General features: G+C 44.7%; 1 protein-coding gene across 2 annotated transcripts in view; it reads left to right on the top strand.

Annotated features, from left to right (window-relative positions):
- The first annotated feature begins 4,836 nt into the window (after positions 1-4,836).
- The window catches only part of LOC122393136 (urea transporter 2-like), a 28,635-nt gene continuing 18,574 nt past the window's right edge, over positions 4,837-14,897 (top strand). For both annotated transcript variants that reach the window (XM_043388809.1, XM_043388810.1), the window contains exons 1-2: positions 4,837-5,154; positions 8,533-8,670. In XM_043388809.1, coding sequence (XP_043244744.1) covers positions 5,149-5,154; positions 8,533-8,670 — 144 coding nt within the window. In that variant the 5' untranslated portion in view covers positions 4,837-5,148. The remainder of the gene's footprint in view (positions 5,155-8,532; positions 8,671-14,897) is intronic.

Here is a 14,897-nt window from a genome sequence, read left to right on the forward strand (position 1 = left end):
GTTTTTGAGCTGATTTCGAATATAGGTACCATAGACCCGGGGACAGGGGGGGGGGCAGCGGGGGCGCTTGCCCCCCCCCCAACTTGAGAGCCGAGGGGGCGGCGCCCCCTCAACATTGATGCAGCGAGATAGGATCTTTCCTCCTTTTTCCGGACTTCTTTCCTTCTTGTTTCCTTTATACATCTAAACATCGACACACGGCATTTTCCTTGCCATCTGAATGCTTTCTGCTAATACAGTACCGATTTGACAACATCTGCTATTGTCATCCCGCTTTGGTTTGGGCCTGACCTTGTCCTTGGCCATAAGTTTGGCAGGCCAGATTTTATACTGGATCATTTTGAGTCAACTTTGAGAAATACATAACCTACAACGGTGGTAAAATCGTTGCTATAGGTATAACACAGTTTACCCGCTCCGGGTGTGAGGGAGGGGTGTGGGGCAATGAGTGCACTGATGTGGCGCCCTCGGAAGGCCGGTATGGGATTAAAGCTCAGCGACACTAAGGGTTTGTGTGGTGCCTTCGGTTATCGGTGGCACCGTCAGAATCACCGGCGTAGGGCCCTAACCAGCCGCCGGTAAGGGGCCTTTAGAGGCACCGGTGTGGGCGCTCGGAGGTGCTAGTGTGATTCTGTCAGAGGCGCCAATGAGGGTCCTTACAAGCGTTGCTGTGGGCCCTCATAGACGCTGGTGTGGAGCCGTTACAGACGGGTGTGGGGTCTTTAGAGCTGCTGACGCGAACCCTCTACAAGCCGGCAGGGGGTTCTCAGTGACCGGCAAAGGGCCCTTAGGCCGGCAGAACTGTGGAGCCCTTAGAGACCGGCATGGTACTGTCAGACGCCTGTGGGGCCCTCAGAGTCACCGGTGTGGGGCCCTTAAAGGTCACCAGTAGGTGGCCTTGAGGTGCGCAGGTGTTGGCCTCAGCCTGGGTCCTCAGAGCCGCCGATATAAGGCTTTAATAGGCACTGGTGTAGGCACTCAGAGTTAAAGGTGTGAAGCCCTCAGAGACACCGGTGTGGGTCCTCATAGGCGCCGATGAGGGCCCCCACAGTTGCCGTTATGGGACCCTCTGAAAAATAAGTGTGGGACCATCACAGGTGGGAAATGCCCCTAGAATTGGCCCCTCATAGGCCGGTAAGAACTCTCAGAGGCCAGTCCCGGGCCTTTGGAGACCACCGAGGGGCCTTTAAAAGCCGCAAGAGACCCTCAGAAGCCGGCGTGGGGCCTATGGAGATCTTAGTGTGGCTATTTAGGGCCCGTGAGGTGCTCTAACAAACCCATGGGGCCCTTCTGAGTCGAAATATGGCCATCGTTAACCCTCAGCGGTCAAAGCGGTCAAATGGCGCCGCATGGCCCATGGGATCCGAGGGTCCCTTTGAACCCGATGGGGGGAGGGGGGTACATGTCCCCTTAAACCCCTAGCTACGCCACTGTTTCATATGCATCATGTCAGGCATTTTAGGCTCGCCCCCCCCCCCCAACTTGAAAATCGTTCCCGGGCCCCTGATAGGTACCATTCATTTGAATATTTGATTAGTAGTTTTGATGCCTATGTAACATATTACGAAGCCATCAGTGGTGCTTGACACCTACTATGGATGGCTGGCAGAACGCCTACTGGTTGACCTGACCTGACCTGACCCGACCTAGCACAAATGCATGAATACACCATCGTTGATCAAAACTTCATGAAATTAGTAATTAGGACCAAAAAGAAACAGTCTCACTTTACAAATTCTAACAGGTGCCGATTTTCCCGACTTTTGGGTCATTGACCTGACCCGGAAGGTCACGCATTGGTCCAGGACCTTATAATCAGGTAGTATCGGCTTCCCTCATCACGGACAATACGTTCCTTTTTCCGGGAAGCTCTAGCTCGATCAGGGTCGAAACGGCTGAAGGGGGTCCCCCGTAATCCGTTAGATGCTGTGAAAAGGCCAATGCGGGTTAGGGTTAATGTATAGCGCCCGGCCCGCAGCAGTGAACCAGGAAGCATCTGTGACCGGACCAACAGGCCTTTAACCCGCGGGCCGCGACCCGGTGGGGGTGGGGGGGGGGGGGCAAAAGGCCCCCTCCCAGTGGTTATTTGCAGATAACTCAAAAACGGCGGCGAATTTCGACTTGAAACTTTCAGTATATCTCCGGACATCAATTTCACACAATTCCTGAAAAATTAGGTCCCAGGTCATCTTAGTTCACGAGCTATAGAGGTCAACCTGAGGTCATGTTCGGCGATTTTTCGTCGAAAAAGTTGTTCACGGAAAAAAATCGCAGAAAATCAGAGTTTTATTTAACCCGCACCCCGTAGGGCTATCGGCGGACCCTACCACCCGGAGGGAGGGGGGGGGGGGGCGTTTCGGCCCCCCTAAGATCTAGGAAATTTACCGACCGATTTTCAAAATTCAAACGGCATTCGATAGCCCCACCCGGAAACTACCTTGTGACCAAATTTCATTGACCCAGGTCAAACCGATGACGTCACAGGTCAGGTCAAAGGTCGGATTTTCACCGTTCACAGGCATTTCAAGAAATGTGTTGTGAAATCGAGTAAATTGGTAATTTATTGAAAACCATCGATGGTACATTGTTCGTCAAACACATACTTTGCTATCTGAGGTCACTGATACCAGGTCAGGTCACAGCGAGGTCAGGTCACCGGGGGTCACAATATGAAGTGTCGTGGATACATGTTTTATGGTCCATTTTACATGACAAATGCGATTATGTGGGTTAGGCAGCCTTTGGGGCCAGCCTAGGTCACGTTTTGGTGAAGGTCAGGTCAAGGTCAGGTCAAATTAGGTCAAATTTCAAAGTTGATATTTTTGCATAAAATAGGTATCGATTCGATGCAGCTCGTCACGGGGAGTCTAATGGTGGTCTTTGTTTTGCTCTACGAGGTCTAGAATTGCCAAAAATTGAGTTTGAAAATTTGACGTCATCTTTTTTGAACAGTTTTTTTTTTCGCTATAACTTGGCCAAAAAACGAGGTATCGAACTGAAATTTGGTATGTAGATAGAAGACGGTAGGTACTATCACATATATTCCGTTTTTTCGAAACTCAAAAAACTTTTATGAATTAGGCTAATATATCCAAAAAATGCTTTTTTAAATTTTGGGGGTCAAAACTAAAAAAAATCAAAAATCCGAGATAGCAGTTTTGTAGCCCTGTCAATTCTACACCTTATATATTTGATCATTTTTCTGTATCTTCAAAGCTGTAGGCCTGACAGGTCTTCTCGCGAAGGCCTTTTTTCGGTCGAAAATGACAGAACATGACGTCATTCTGACGTCATTTGTGTCCAACCTATCATAGCCGGTGGAAACATTTTTGGTCACAATGTGTAAAATTAATGCCCGGAAGGGTCCTGAAAGTTTGGTGGCGATATCTACAGCCGTTTAGGAGATATCGACGGAAAAGGACAGGGGGGGGCCGTTTCGGCCCCCCTACGGGGCGCGGGTTAAGTGACTCAAAAAATGGACCGTGTGTATCAAAAAGCATAGCAAACATCATGGCTATCTCGAAATTTCCAAAATATCAAAATCCCTAGATCTAGGGATATTCAAACTCAATATTTATATTTCTTTAGACATTTTCGAAGTTTCAGGAAATTTTCAGAAATCGGAATATATGTCACAGTCAGAGGGCCTACACATTCCAAAAATTAACAAAATATATCTAAAACTGCCAGAGATATAGCTATTTGAATGACTGAAAAAGTAGCGACTGTTCTTATGACGTCACAATAGGTGTTTTTGGTATTTGTGCTTGAAATCAGTAGGGAGTAGGTAATATTTATGATACTCATTAACCTCTTCCTGACTGAATGTGATCTTTTACGTGAGTAAAGTCACTTTTACGTAAAAATTATTTTTCGTTGTAAACCGGCACAATTTGACCTCATTTGACCTTCCTGTGACGTCATAGGTAAACAAAATGATCAAGGAGGTTCCTGTGGTTGCATATATATGACATGTCTTCATAAAGACTTGAATATTCACAATTTAACATGCCTTTCCTTACGATTCACGAAAGTGTTTTCTGATTGGTCGAGGCTGACCTCTGTTGTGACGTCACAGGTCATCATCCACTCAGGTGACAATCCACATGCCAGATCTATCATATGCATCATATCCACTCATTTTGTTGGATTTCATTTTTATGACCGACTTCTTGTCATTGTAAATTAGACTGATTTGACCTTGTTTGACCTCCTGGTGACGTCACAGGCCAAATATCAAGGTCATCGATATCCTATCTTGTGCATCTCGATGAGCTCTTTCGAATGCCTTTTGAATTTGTCCGATCCGGCTATTGGTTCCGGAGATACGACGGGGGGCCCTTTTGCCCCCCCCCCCCCCCCAGCAGGACGTGAAACTTGCGAGACCTCAACGGGGCGCGGGTTAACGATATTATTTTATGTTACGGGCATCTCGTCACTGGCGGAGATACCCAATTCTTAAAGAGTCAAGAGACATCATTATTTAACGATTGTGCATAGGCATATGTGCATATGCAATATGCATACAAAAGCTGACCTGTCACCCACTCCGAGAACTAACGGGACGCCAGTGCTGCGCTCATTTTCCATAACCGATATTTTATAGCTAGAACATGGACCTCTGTATACAGAGGCCTATATGGCTAGAACTATTTCTCAGCAGCACCTCTGTCGATAAGTCGCTGTACCCCCAAAGAGGCGCCGGTAAGGGGGTATAGGGCCTTGCCGGGAGGGGACAGGGGAGCGGGGTGGTCCTGTCCGCTGTCACCACCCCGGCTGGGCAGGCGCGCCAGCTCGCCAGTCGCCGCCCGCCGAGACCCAGCCGAGATGTGAGGACAGTGCTGCCGCACTGCGCAGCTGCGCCCCTCGCCGCTGGACAGTCGGGGCCCGGTCCAGGTGCCAGGGTCAGTCCGGGGCGCCCCTCACACCGACCCGGATCACACAGTGGTAGTGTCGGGCAGCAGGTGTCGGTGCCGAGCCATCCAGTGTGACACGGCGCTGCGGAGGTGTCGGTGTGTCAGTCGGTGTCGGTGTCAGACGGTGTCAGACAGGAGGCGGCGGCGCGCTGACGGTTTCTAAATCAGCCCGAGGGCAGGAGCGTAGTGCGGCGAGGTCACGAGCGTCGTTACGAGCGCCGAACCCTCGACAATGAAGGTGAGAGTGAGCCTCGCGCTGATACGGTGACCAGCGGCATCTGGGAGAAAGAATCTGATACCTAATATTGAGCTTCGCATGATGTAAAATGCTTTTGGTAAGATAAATCATAATGACAATGTGACGGAGCATCACTCGTTGCGCAGAGAAAAGGAGGTCTAGAAGAAAAAATAGAGGTCAAGCAAACGTACAAAAACGAGAAGCTGAAAGAAACGACGCTAACGCAACGCCCCTCAATAAATAATAAATAATACTCATAACTTAAGTAGGATTCAATCAACCCAATCTGGTTAAGCAATGGAGGGCAAGTGTTACGAAAACGGGTGATGTTCGTCACATACTAACTAACTCACTTACTAACTCACTCGTTCATACATTCTTCAAAATCATCGGCATTACCTACGGCAAAAGCTGATTTCTGCCCGCAACCTGCCCGCTGAAAATCGTGCCTTTGCCACTTCATTTCCCATTCTTTCCCATTCCCTGTGAACTGGCTTGAGTCTTGACCGTATTATGCGCCTGCGAGGGTTAACAACATCACTGCCTACCATGCACTAAGGGCGATTCGTCCTGAAATATACAGCTTCGATTGGGGACACACACTGGCTTCTTGGCTAGTCATCACCTAAAATTGAACACGTCAATGCACATGGTGCCTTTGTCATAGGATGACTGGATTGCACTCCACCGACGGAGCCGAGCGATTTAGCGAGCCATTCGCTGTTGAACGATCACAGACGTTCGCATGCGTGCGTCCGGATTCACAATGCAAATGCACATTGCATACACAAGGACAACTTGAAAACCAATAAAAAGTATATGGTTAAAAGCTACAAAGAAGTTGATTCATTCATTATTTCATCGTCTTCAGTGCTGTTTGCTTAGGTTATAGATAATATAGGCATTAATAAATAGGTAATTCATGCAAGTTGATTTGTTCGAGGGTGCATACTGCATGTAAGAGCCGCGGAGCAATCTCACTGTATGAGCCGTGCACCATACAGCACGCACGCACATGGACATGCAACTGTACACCATGCATATATTTGACTTCGACAAATACCTACAGACAGCTATAGTTAACCCGCGCCCCGCTGGGGGGGGGGGGCAGAATCTGCCCCCCTCCCGTTTTTCGCCAATAACTTCTAAACGCGTTAAGCCAGCAACGTCAAACTTTCAGTACCTTATTATACATTAATTTGACACATTCCCTGAAAATTTGAGCGAAATCCGTCGGAAAATTTTTGAGAAATCGACGTTTTAGTGACGTCATGTTCGCCATTTTCGCCTCAAAAACGGCAAAATTTCAAACGCCGCTAACATCTTCATTTGTAAAGGAATCAAGACGAAACAAAAAAGATTATACGCGATTCTACTTTGTCTATCAAATGGCTATCTCGGTTTTTTAAAAATTTTGGATTTTGGCACATTTTTTTTTTAACTGACTTTTTTGGGAAAATAATTATAAAATCCAAAATTTTGAGTGTATCAAAAAACCGAAATATCTGTCAGAGAACTGGTCTATGTGCACCTACATACCAATTTTTAGAAGAATCGGTTCAAAAATGTGGGAGTTATTCAAAATTTTATGACGTCACGACACACAAAAATTTTGAAAAATGATTTCTTTGGAAGTTCTAGACCTCGTACGGGAACAAAAATAGCACCATTCGATTTGCCGTGAAAAACTGCATCAGATAGACACCTTTTTAGGCCTTAACCCTATTAGTGGCAGGGGGGTTGTTTTCATCCACCCCTCAGGTTTTTCGAGAATATCTCCGAAACCGCTAAAGCTACGATGCTGAAATTTTCTGACTTTTCCTAAAACTAAATTGGGCACATTCCCTGAAAATTTCAAGTTCATAACTTTACCAGGGGCGGCTCCAGAGCACTGGGAATTGGGGGGTCCTATTCTTGAAGCGAGTCATTTGGGCGAAGATCACGATGCTGCACCAGTTTTACGAACAGTGAATGAAAGGTTTCATGTGATAACATATACAGTTATTGTGCATCCTCTTTTGACACGTTTTTGCTATAATAGGCGGATCCAGGCGTCCAAAAAGGGGGGTTATGTTTTACCTCCCAACATAGGTGCCCTGACACCGCCTATGCATGACCAATACAATTGTAGTCGTTCTCTCATAAGAAAATTGTAACATAACAAGACCATTACCACCCTTTTTAGAAACAGTACCAACAAAAACCTTATTTACTATACTTTTTGTGTACCCCCAATCTCAATGATCTGTATCCGCCTATGATTTTTGAAAATGCATATTTTTAGGATCCATGTGAATTCCTGGTTCATTCTCTATCGATCAGCAAAAGTTGCGTTAAGATTGGTTCAGAAACCTGGCCGTGATAAACAGTCTAAAATGTATCTGCAATTTGCCCGTTTTTACCCCCCTCTACCCCCCTATTGACATTTTTTAATTTTTTATTTTTTAGAAATGTAGATCACGTTGAGCGAAATCGAATGCCGTTTGAATTTTGAAAATCGGCCCGTTAGATCTCGAGATATCAAGGGGGGGTCGTAAACAGCCCCCCCTGCCACTAATAGGGGTAGCCAGGAGCCTGCCACTAATAGGGTTAACAACCAACTTCAAAATTTGACCTCACTTGACCTGACCTTGACCTGACCTCGACCTGAAATTCGTCCAGAGGTGGTCCAGATCACTTATTGAGTGTGCCTATTGAATTCTATGAGTAAAATGACCCATAAAACATGTGTCGCACATGCCCTTTTCTATATTTTGTTTTTGGTGACCTGACCTGACCTGACCTGACCTTGACCTTGACCTTGACCTTTGAATGACATTGTATGCAACGAATATTGTCTTGGTAGTCTAAGAACACGTTTTGGGCAATCTGCCTCAGTCCATTCTTCGGCAACTACGGTGCAAGGCCGATGCTGTAGAAACTTGCATTTTGTACCCTTGACCTGATCTTGACCTGACCCCTGACCTACTTAAGCAAAAAAAATTGGGCTCTTAAGATCCGCCTTGTTGAGAGCTTTCGATTGCCGTTTTCCCCGTCTTTCTACGACTATCGGTTCGGAAGTTAGATAGGGGGGCAGAATCTGCCCCCCCCCCCCCAGCAGGGCGCGTATGGCTGAATAGCCCAGCGGGGCGCGGGTTAAGGTATTGCGCCCATGAGCGAGCTAAGAGTTGTTGCTTTTTTTACAATGGTCTTATCAAATGCTTGCAGCGGATGGATACCTAACCGGCTAGTATGACAAAAAAGTACAAAAAGGTGACAAAAGTACGCGCAGGGTTAGAAACGGATAAGTGCACGATTTATGCTCGTGGCTATCCCGGCAGCTGATTGCCGCCGAGGTGTCATTTGTGGGATGTGTGGTTCTGTCTGATTTTCCGTCAGGTGGACGCGGCGTCGGTGTCCCTCCTGTTCGGCGACATGCGCCGTCTGGACCAGGCTCTGGAGTCCCGCAGTCAGAGTTGTCACCCGCTCTGGATCCTGGCGGACGGTCTGGTGTCCACGCTCAGAGGCATCGCACAGGTGAGGCCGCTGTAAAGCGCAACAACGTAAGACGCGAAGGCCGTCTTCCTCCGCACCAACGTAAGGACGCTGTCCGACTCACTAACGTAAGGCTGCTGTCCGGCGTAACGGAAGGCTGCTTCGCGCAATACCGTAAGGCCGCTGTACGACGCCACAACATAAGGCTACTGTCCGGCGCAACAACGTAAAGCCGCTGTCCGGCGCACCAACGTAAGGCTCCTGTTCGCGCAACAACGTAAGGCCGCAGTGTCCGGCGCATAAGGCCACTGTTTGCACAACAACGTCAGGCCAATGTTCAGCGCACCAATGTAGATCGTTGTCTGCAATGGCAAGACTATTGCGTTGAATGTACATTTGTGCAGTGTGTATTTATGAAATAAATGGTATGGATATTGTTTTAATGTCTGAGATGTCAACGTCACACACTTCCCCGCACTGTATGATAATCGGTATTCGGCTAACAATATTCAAAGAAAATGTATTTCTAAGAGTATCGTGTCATTTTGTTGGTTTGACGAAGGCTTGTAGCCGAAAGCTCACCGCATGGACATTCGAGGCATGAAAGGCAAAAAAATCGACTTAAAAAAATCAACTTTTGGCATTGTTTTTACTTCTTCGAGGAAAAGTTCAATCTCGCTATGTTCCTCGCTAAAGCACGTCACACCATGAAAACTGTGTGGATGAAGTTGCAGGGCATCACATTGACTCGAATCATTCGATATAATGGGTAATGACATTCTAGCGGTCTTTTCATAATAACCACATATTATGCGAATAATTGTTTATGAGGCACTGATGACTTTGTGGATTTTCCGGTTTTTTTTTGGGGGGGGGGGGGAATGGAGGAGGACTTGAGCGCAATCGTGCAGTCATGAAGACGGTAATTGATTTCTTAAATAGGCCTTGTGATTTTTATATGTGGGCGCTTGCCAGTGAACACAAAGCCTCCCCAGCCTCAGGGACATTTGAAACAGCTCACCAATTTCGAATCGCACTTCTCATCAAATGCATGAACGCAAACACAAGGCCCTGTATTCCTCAAACAGATTAGGGAAGCACCACTCCACAGACCATAATTCTTCGACATTATCAGTTCACCTTGCACGGTATCAGCAGCAGGTGAACTCCTCGGCTTAGTGCGAGTGTGGTATCAGGTTATGCAGTGAGTCAGGTATGAGATATAGGCATACTCGTATCTGTTATCTCGTATCTGTTATACCTATGCAGTATGCATCCTTTGTAATGTTACCGATGCCGATAAACCCATGCCGGTCTGGCAGTGCTGTCCTAAGCCAGAGCGCTACTCTTGTGAGTTCTTCTGAATTACACTCAGCTTAGTATACATAGAACAGATCGGATATAGGTTTGTACCGGAGAGGGGTATGAATTAGAGTAAAATCTGCTAACCAGCGACCATCCACCCTTTCCCTGCCGACCACTCGGGAGCCAGTCCGCGCCGCCGTTTATAGTGGCTTATATGGGTTTATAGGGCCTCGATGGGTAACGGAGGCGCTCCGCGCCGCCGTTTTTGGCACACCTGTTCGTGCATCTTTTCCGCACATGTTGTGAAAATTTCAGACCCAGGTCGCTCAAGGTCAGGTCACCAGGTCATGTCAAGTGACCTCACCTCAGAAAAAAAAATTAGAATGTTCGTCATAGCTACACCGAGTGAACGATTGCCTTGAAACTTTCAGCGATTCATAAGAGTAACAGTATCTATAAAATGTTAATCTCGGAATTTTGATATCGGTGACCTAAGGTCAGGTCAATTTGCGGTCTCTCCATTATAAGTCAATGGGAGAAAATTGAAATGCGCCTCTTTTGGACGAATGATGTTCAAAACCCACTCAAACATCGGTTCATAGGTAAACATGACACGCTGAATCGGAAAATGCGCCTGTGACCCCTCTGTGTGCCCCTGAGGTCATCTCAGGTCATGAACGGTCACCAGCAGTTTTTTTGGCTATAACTTTTGATTAAGACCTGCTATGCTAGAGCGATGAAAACACGTCAGATGTATTCAGCTCGACGATGCGGATCGACTGATATGCAACATGACCCTTTCCGGTCAGGTCGTGACCTTGACCAGAGGTCTAATTTTCAAAATGACCTTTTAAGGTCAACAAATAGTACATTCGAAGCGTCTCGACGAGAGGAACACGATGCTGCCAAAAGTAATGTCGTGGCTCTCTTGAGTCAAAAGTTATTGACGAAAAACCATTTTCGTTAAAACTGTTATTTTTACAGTTTTTGCCCTCTGGAGGCTGAACCGTTGACCTGAGGTCAAATCTGAGAGCGTTGGTCAGAAAGGTCTGTAAAATGGCTATCGAATGCGCTTTTCTGCGGCGCTGTAGCTCTATTGGTTCCCGAGTTAGCCGTTGGCAGTTTCCAAAACTGGTGAAATGGACTACATTTGACCTTTGATGACCTCTGGCGACCTGAACTTTGACCTGACCCAAAAAATGACCGAAGTGTTTCCGTCATTATTTTTTACGCTTTTTCGAATGCCTCTTACTGCGTGTCGCTAGTGCTACGTGGCCCAGGAGCCGAGTTAGACGGGGGAGGGGGGTGTTCAGACCCCCGGCCCGGCGCGGAAGTCGCGGAGCACCGGCCCGTCGCGGGTTAATTTGCATCCATAAAAGCACTGTGGATGTGCTTAGGTGTAGATTCGCTGAATTTTTTTTTTTAACGTCACCCCCTATGTCGAGCCTTCCGCTCCAGCCAAAATCAGAAGCTGATCATGCAGACTGGCGTTAGCAGTTGATACCCATTCTCCCTTACCTTGTGTCCTCCTCTTTTCCATCCCGCGCCCCAGTGGCGGTCTCAGCCAACTTCGCCCTAGTGGGGGGGGGGGGGGCATATGTTTTTTTTTTTTTTTTTCTAAGATAGTCCGTTACCCATGATCAGGTAACCAGGAGTGCCCCCTCCCACAGTCCCGGCGACGCACAGAGACCTTACTTTAACACCAGGTAACATAATAAATTGATCAAGTCGCGGCACTCCCTGCTAAGAAGTGGAAAATATAAATAAAATATAACGCATGCAATACTACTAAAAAATGTTAGTAAGTACGCCAAAAAGGAGGAAAGTAGTCATTGCCGAGTGAAGCAAAATGACTGCCCACTATACCAACACCAGCAACTATCATTTATACCAGTGTTAGTAATTAACGCAATACGCATTCATACTCAGGTGGGGAAAAGCATGCCTGGTCATGTTCTTGCAAGGTCATTTTTATTGCCGAAACCCTTGGCTCCGTCCGGCTAAGCTAGGCTTGTTGCCGGACAGAACCTCAGGAAACAGCACGGACTAGAGTATTCTGAGAATTGGTACAATAAGTTGTATAAATGTCAATGTAGGTAATGCATGTAGATACCATAAGATAAATATGCAAATTGAAATAGACTGATTGAGAAGGGTGGCACACAAGGATGTATTGTAGTTGGTATTTAAAATAGGTATACACGAATCGTTATGTTGTGTACATGTATAACAACCACATGCGTACATATATGCATATGCATTATGTATGCAAAACATACACACATACATACACATACGACACATATGCATCCCACAAACCAAAGTGGGTAATATGTGCTATTTCCAACGCACAGTACAACGTGGAAATAGCACATATTTACACAAACCCCTAACGATATACGAACAGTATAGCTATACACAATATATAGGTAGGTATAATGTTTGTCGCTATGAGGTTGATTATTCTTATTATTGTTTTGATTGTTCATTAATTGTTCATATTTATCTTAAGTGTTGTATGAATCAACAAAGTGTCTGCGTATCACCTTCTTTATTATTTGTTTTGAAGATGGAATATGATTAATAGTTGTGAAAAGAGGTGCAACAATGCTATTCCACAATCTAGGACCTAGAAATCTGATAGTAAATAGTCTGTAGTTGCGATTAGAGAAGGGCTGGTTGAAGTGAGTGGTACGCCTCGTGCCGGCATGGTTTTCGGGACTCAAATCAAACAGGTTCTTAATTGTTTCTGGAAGTTGTTCTTTAATGAATTTGTGCATAACAAGAAGCATATGAGATCTCGCTATATCAGTTATCCTTAATAAGTTATATTTTTTGAAAATAGGCACAGAGCTCTGCGGTGGGTAAACTCGTTCAATTAGTCTGACAGCTCTCTTTTGTAATATGATGAGTTTTTCTAACTGAGCATGGTAATTATTTCCCCATACGATACAGCAATAGTTAAGATATGGAAGAATTAGGGCATTATACAAAAGGAGGGTCGTTCTCTTATCAATATAGAAGCGTAGTCTTGCTATTATTCCGATGTTCCTGCTAACGATATTTGATGTATAGTCTATATGTTTTGTGAACTTCAATGACTTATCGATGAAGACTCCTAAATATTTGATAAACTCTTTCTCTTTAATTTCAGTTGAATCAAGTACTACATTTACTGTTAACCCTGAAGACTGAGTTGCATAATGCTGTGTGAAAGTTTTTGTGCCGTTTAGAGAAATAAAGTTTGCATGAAACCAGTTACTGACTTTTTCAGTAACTTCATTTACAGTTCTTTGTAGGCTATGTATGCATTTATCTTTAAATATGATTGCAGTGTCATCTGCATAGGAGAGGCAAGTTACGTCAGGACTGATGTTTGGTAAATCATTTATATATAATATAAATAACAGAGGACCCAAGATCGATCCCTGCGGAACTCCCATAGTAACATTTTTGACAGATGAGTATGCTTTTCTTATTTTCACACATTGCTTCCTTTCTTGCAAGTATGAAGATAATATTTGTTGTGATTTGTGTCTTATACCATACCTTTGTAGTTTTTGTAGTAGCAAATCAATGTGCACCGTATCAAAAGCTTTTCTTACATCTAGAAATAAGCCGAGCGCAAAGTTGCCCTCTTCAAAGGCTTTAGTAATTATATCTTGTAGAAGAAGAATCGGCATATAAGTTGACTTTCCTTTTTGAAAACCAAATTGATTACAGTGAATTATGTTGCTTCGGTTAAGATGCTCAATGAGCCTTCGGTATATTAGTTTTTCAAGAATTTTTGAAAAAAAGGGTAAAATGCTAATTGGTCTATAATTACCCACTTGCTTTTTATCGCCCTCCTTAAATATTGGTTTGATGATTGCCACTTTTAGGGGTGATGGAAATTCAGCTTTGCTTAAACAGGTGTTCAAGAAGTAAAGTAAAGGATTTAGTATGGCCTTGTATGAAGCTTTAAACAATTTAGAGTTAATGTTGTCGATACCAGCACCGACGTTTTTCAGTTTATTAACTATATCGATAAGTTCTTGTTCATTTGTGAGAGTCAAATCCATTTCTTCATGCACGAATGGTACTTCGCTCAGTGGGTCAAATGGTGAGGGTGGTATCCTTTTCCTTAACGTTTCACCTATCTCGGAAAAGAATTTGTTGAAGGTTTCTGCAATATTTTGATCATCAGTTACTGTTTTGTCATTGCCATCTGAAACTTCACAAGGAATATCATCAGTTTTGTTGCCAGTGTTTATCAAAGATTGTATAGTTTTCCATGTTTCTTTGGAGTTGCCAGAGTTTTTATTGAACTCATTAATGTAATACAATCTTTTGGCAGACCTAATGACGCGCGTGAGAATGTTCCGATATTGATTGTACTGAGTTGTATTATTATGTGAAGGATTTTTTAGCTTATTTTTAAACAACTTGTTTTTTTGGGTAATAGAGGTGAGAATAGCTGGAGAGATCCATGGCATCCTCGGATGGTCTTTCCTGGTGAATCTTTTTGTGTAAGAGAAGGTTGTTATGCCATTGTTGTATGTTTCAATTATTTTGTTTGCCATGGTATTAGTACAAGTTTCTTGATAAATATTTCTAAGTTCATTTGATATATAGGATTTGAATTCATCAATCTTCCTATAATCAAATATCTGTTGCTCATTTGTCGATTTTATTTGCTCCTTAGCAGTGTTTATGTGAACATTTAGAGATGCATAGATAGGAAAGTGATCGGATAGATCACTTAGGATAATGCCCGAGTGTGCCACCCTTGTCAAATCATTGCAGAAGATGTTGTCGATAAGAGTGTGAGATGGGTGGCAGGAGCGTGTTGTTTTTGAAATGGTAGGGAAAAAGCCATGAGACAGTTGGTTATGTAGAAAAGCTTGAACAGCTGGATTGGATCCAATTGAGAAAAGATCAAAGTTAAAGTCACCAGTAATCAAAGTGATCTTGTTAAGATTGTT

Source organism: Amphibalanus amphitrite, unplaced genomic scaffold (assembly GCF_019059575.1).
Source record: "Amphibalanus amphitrite isolate SeventyFive unplaced genomic scaffold, NRLGWU_Aamphi_draft 000517F_arrow, whole genome shotgun sequence".
Classification (NCBI taxonomy): Eukaryota; Metazoa; Arthropoda; class Thecostraca; order Balanomorpha; family Balanidae; genus Amphibalanus; species Amphibalanus amphitrite.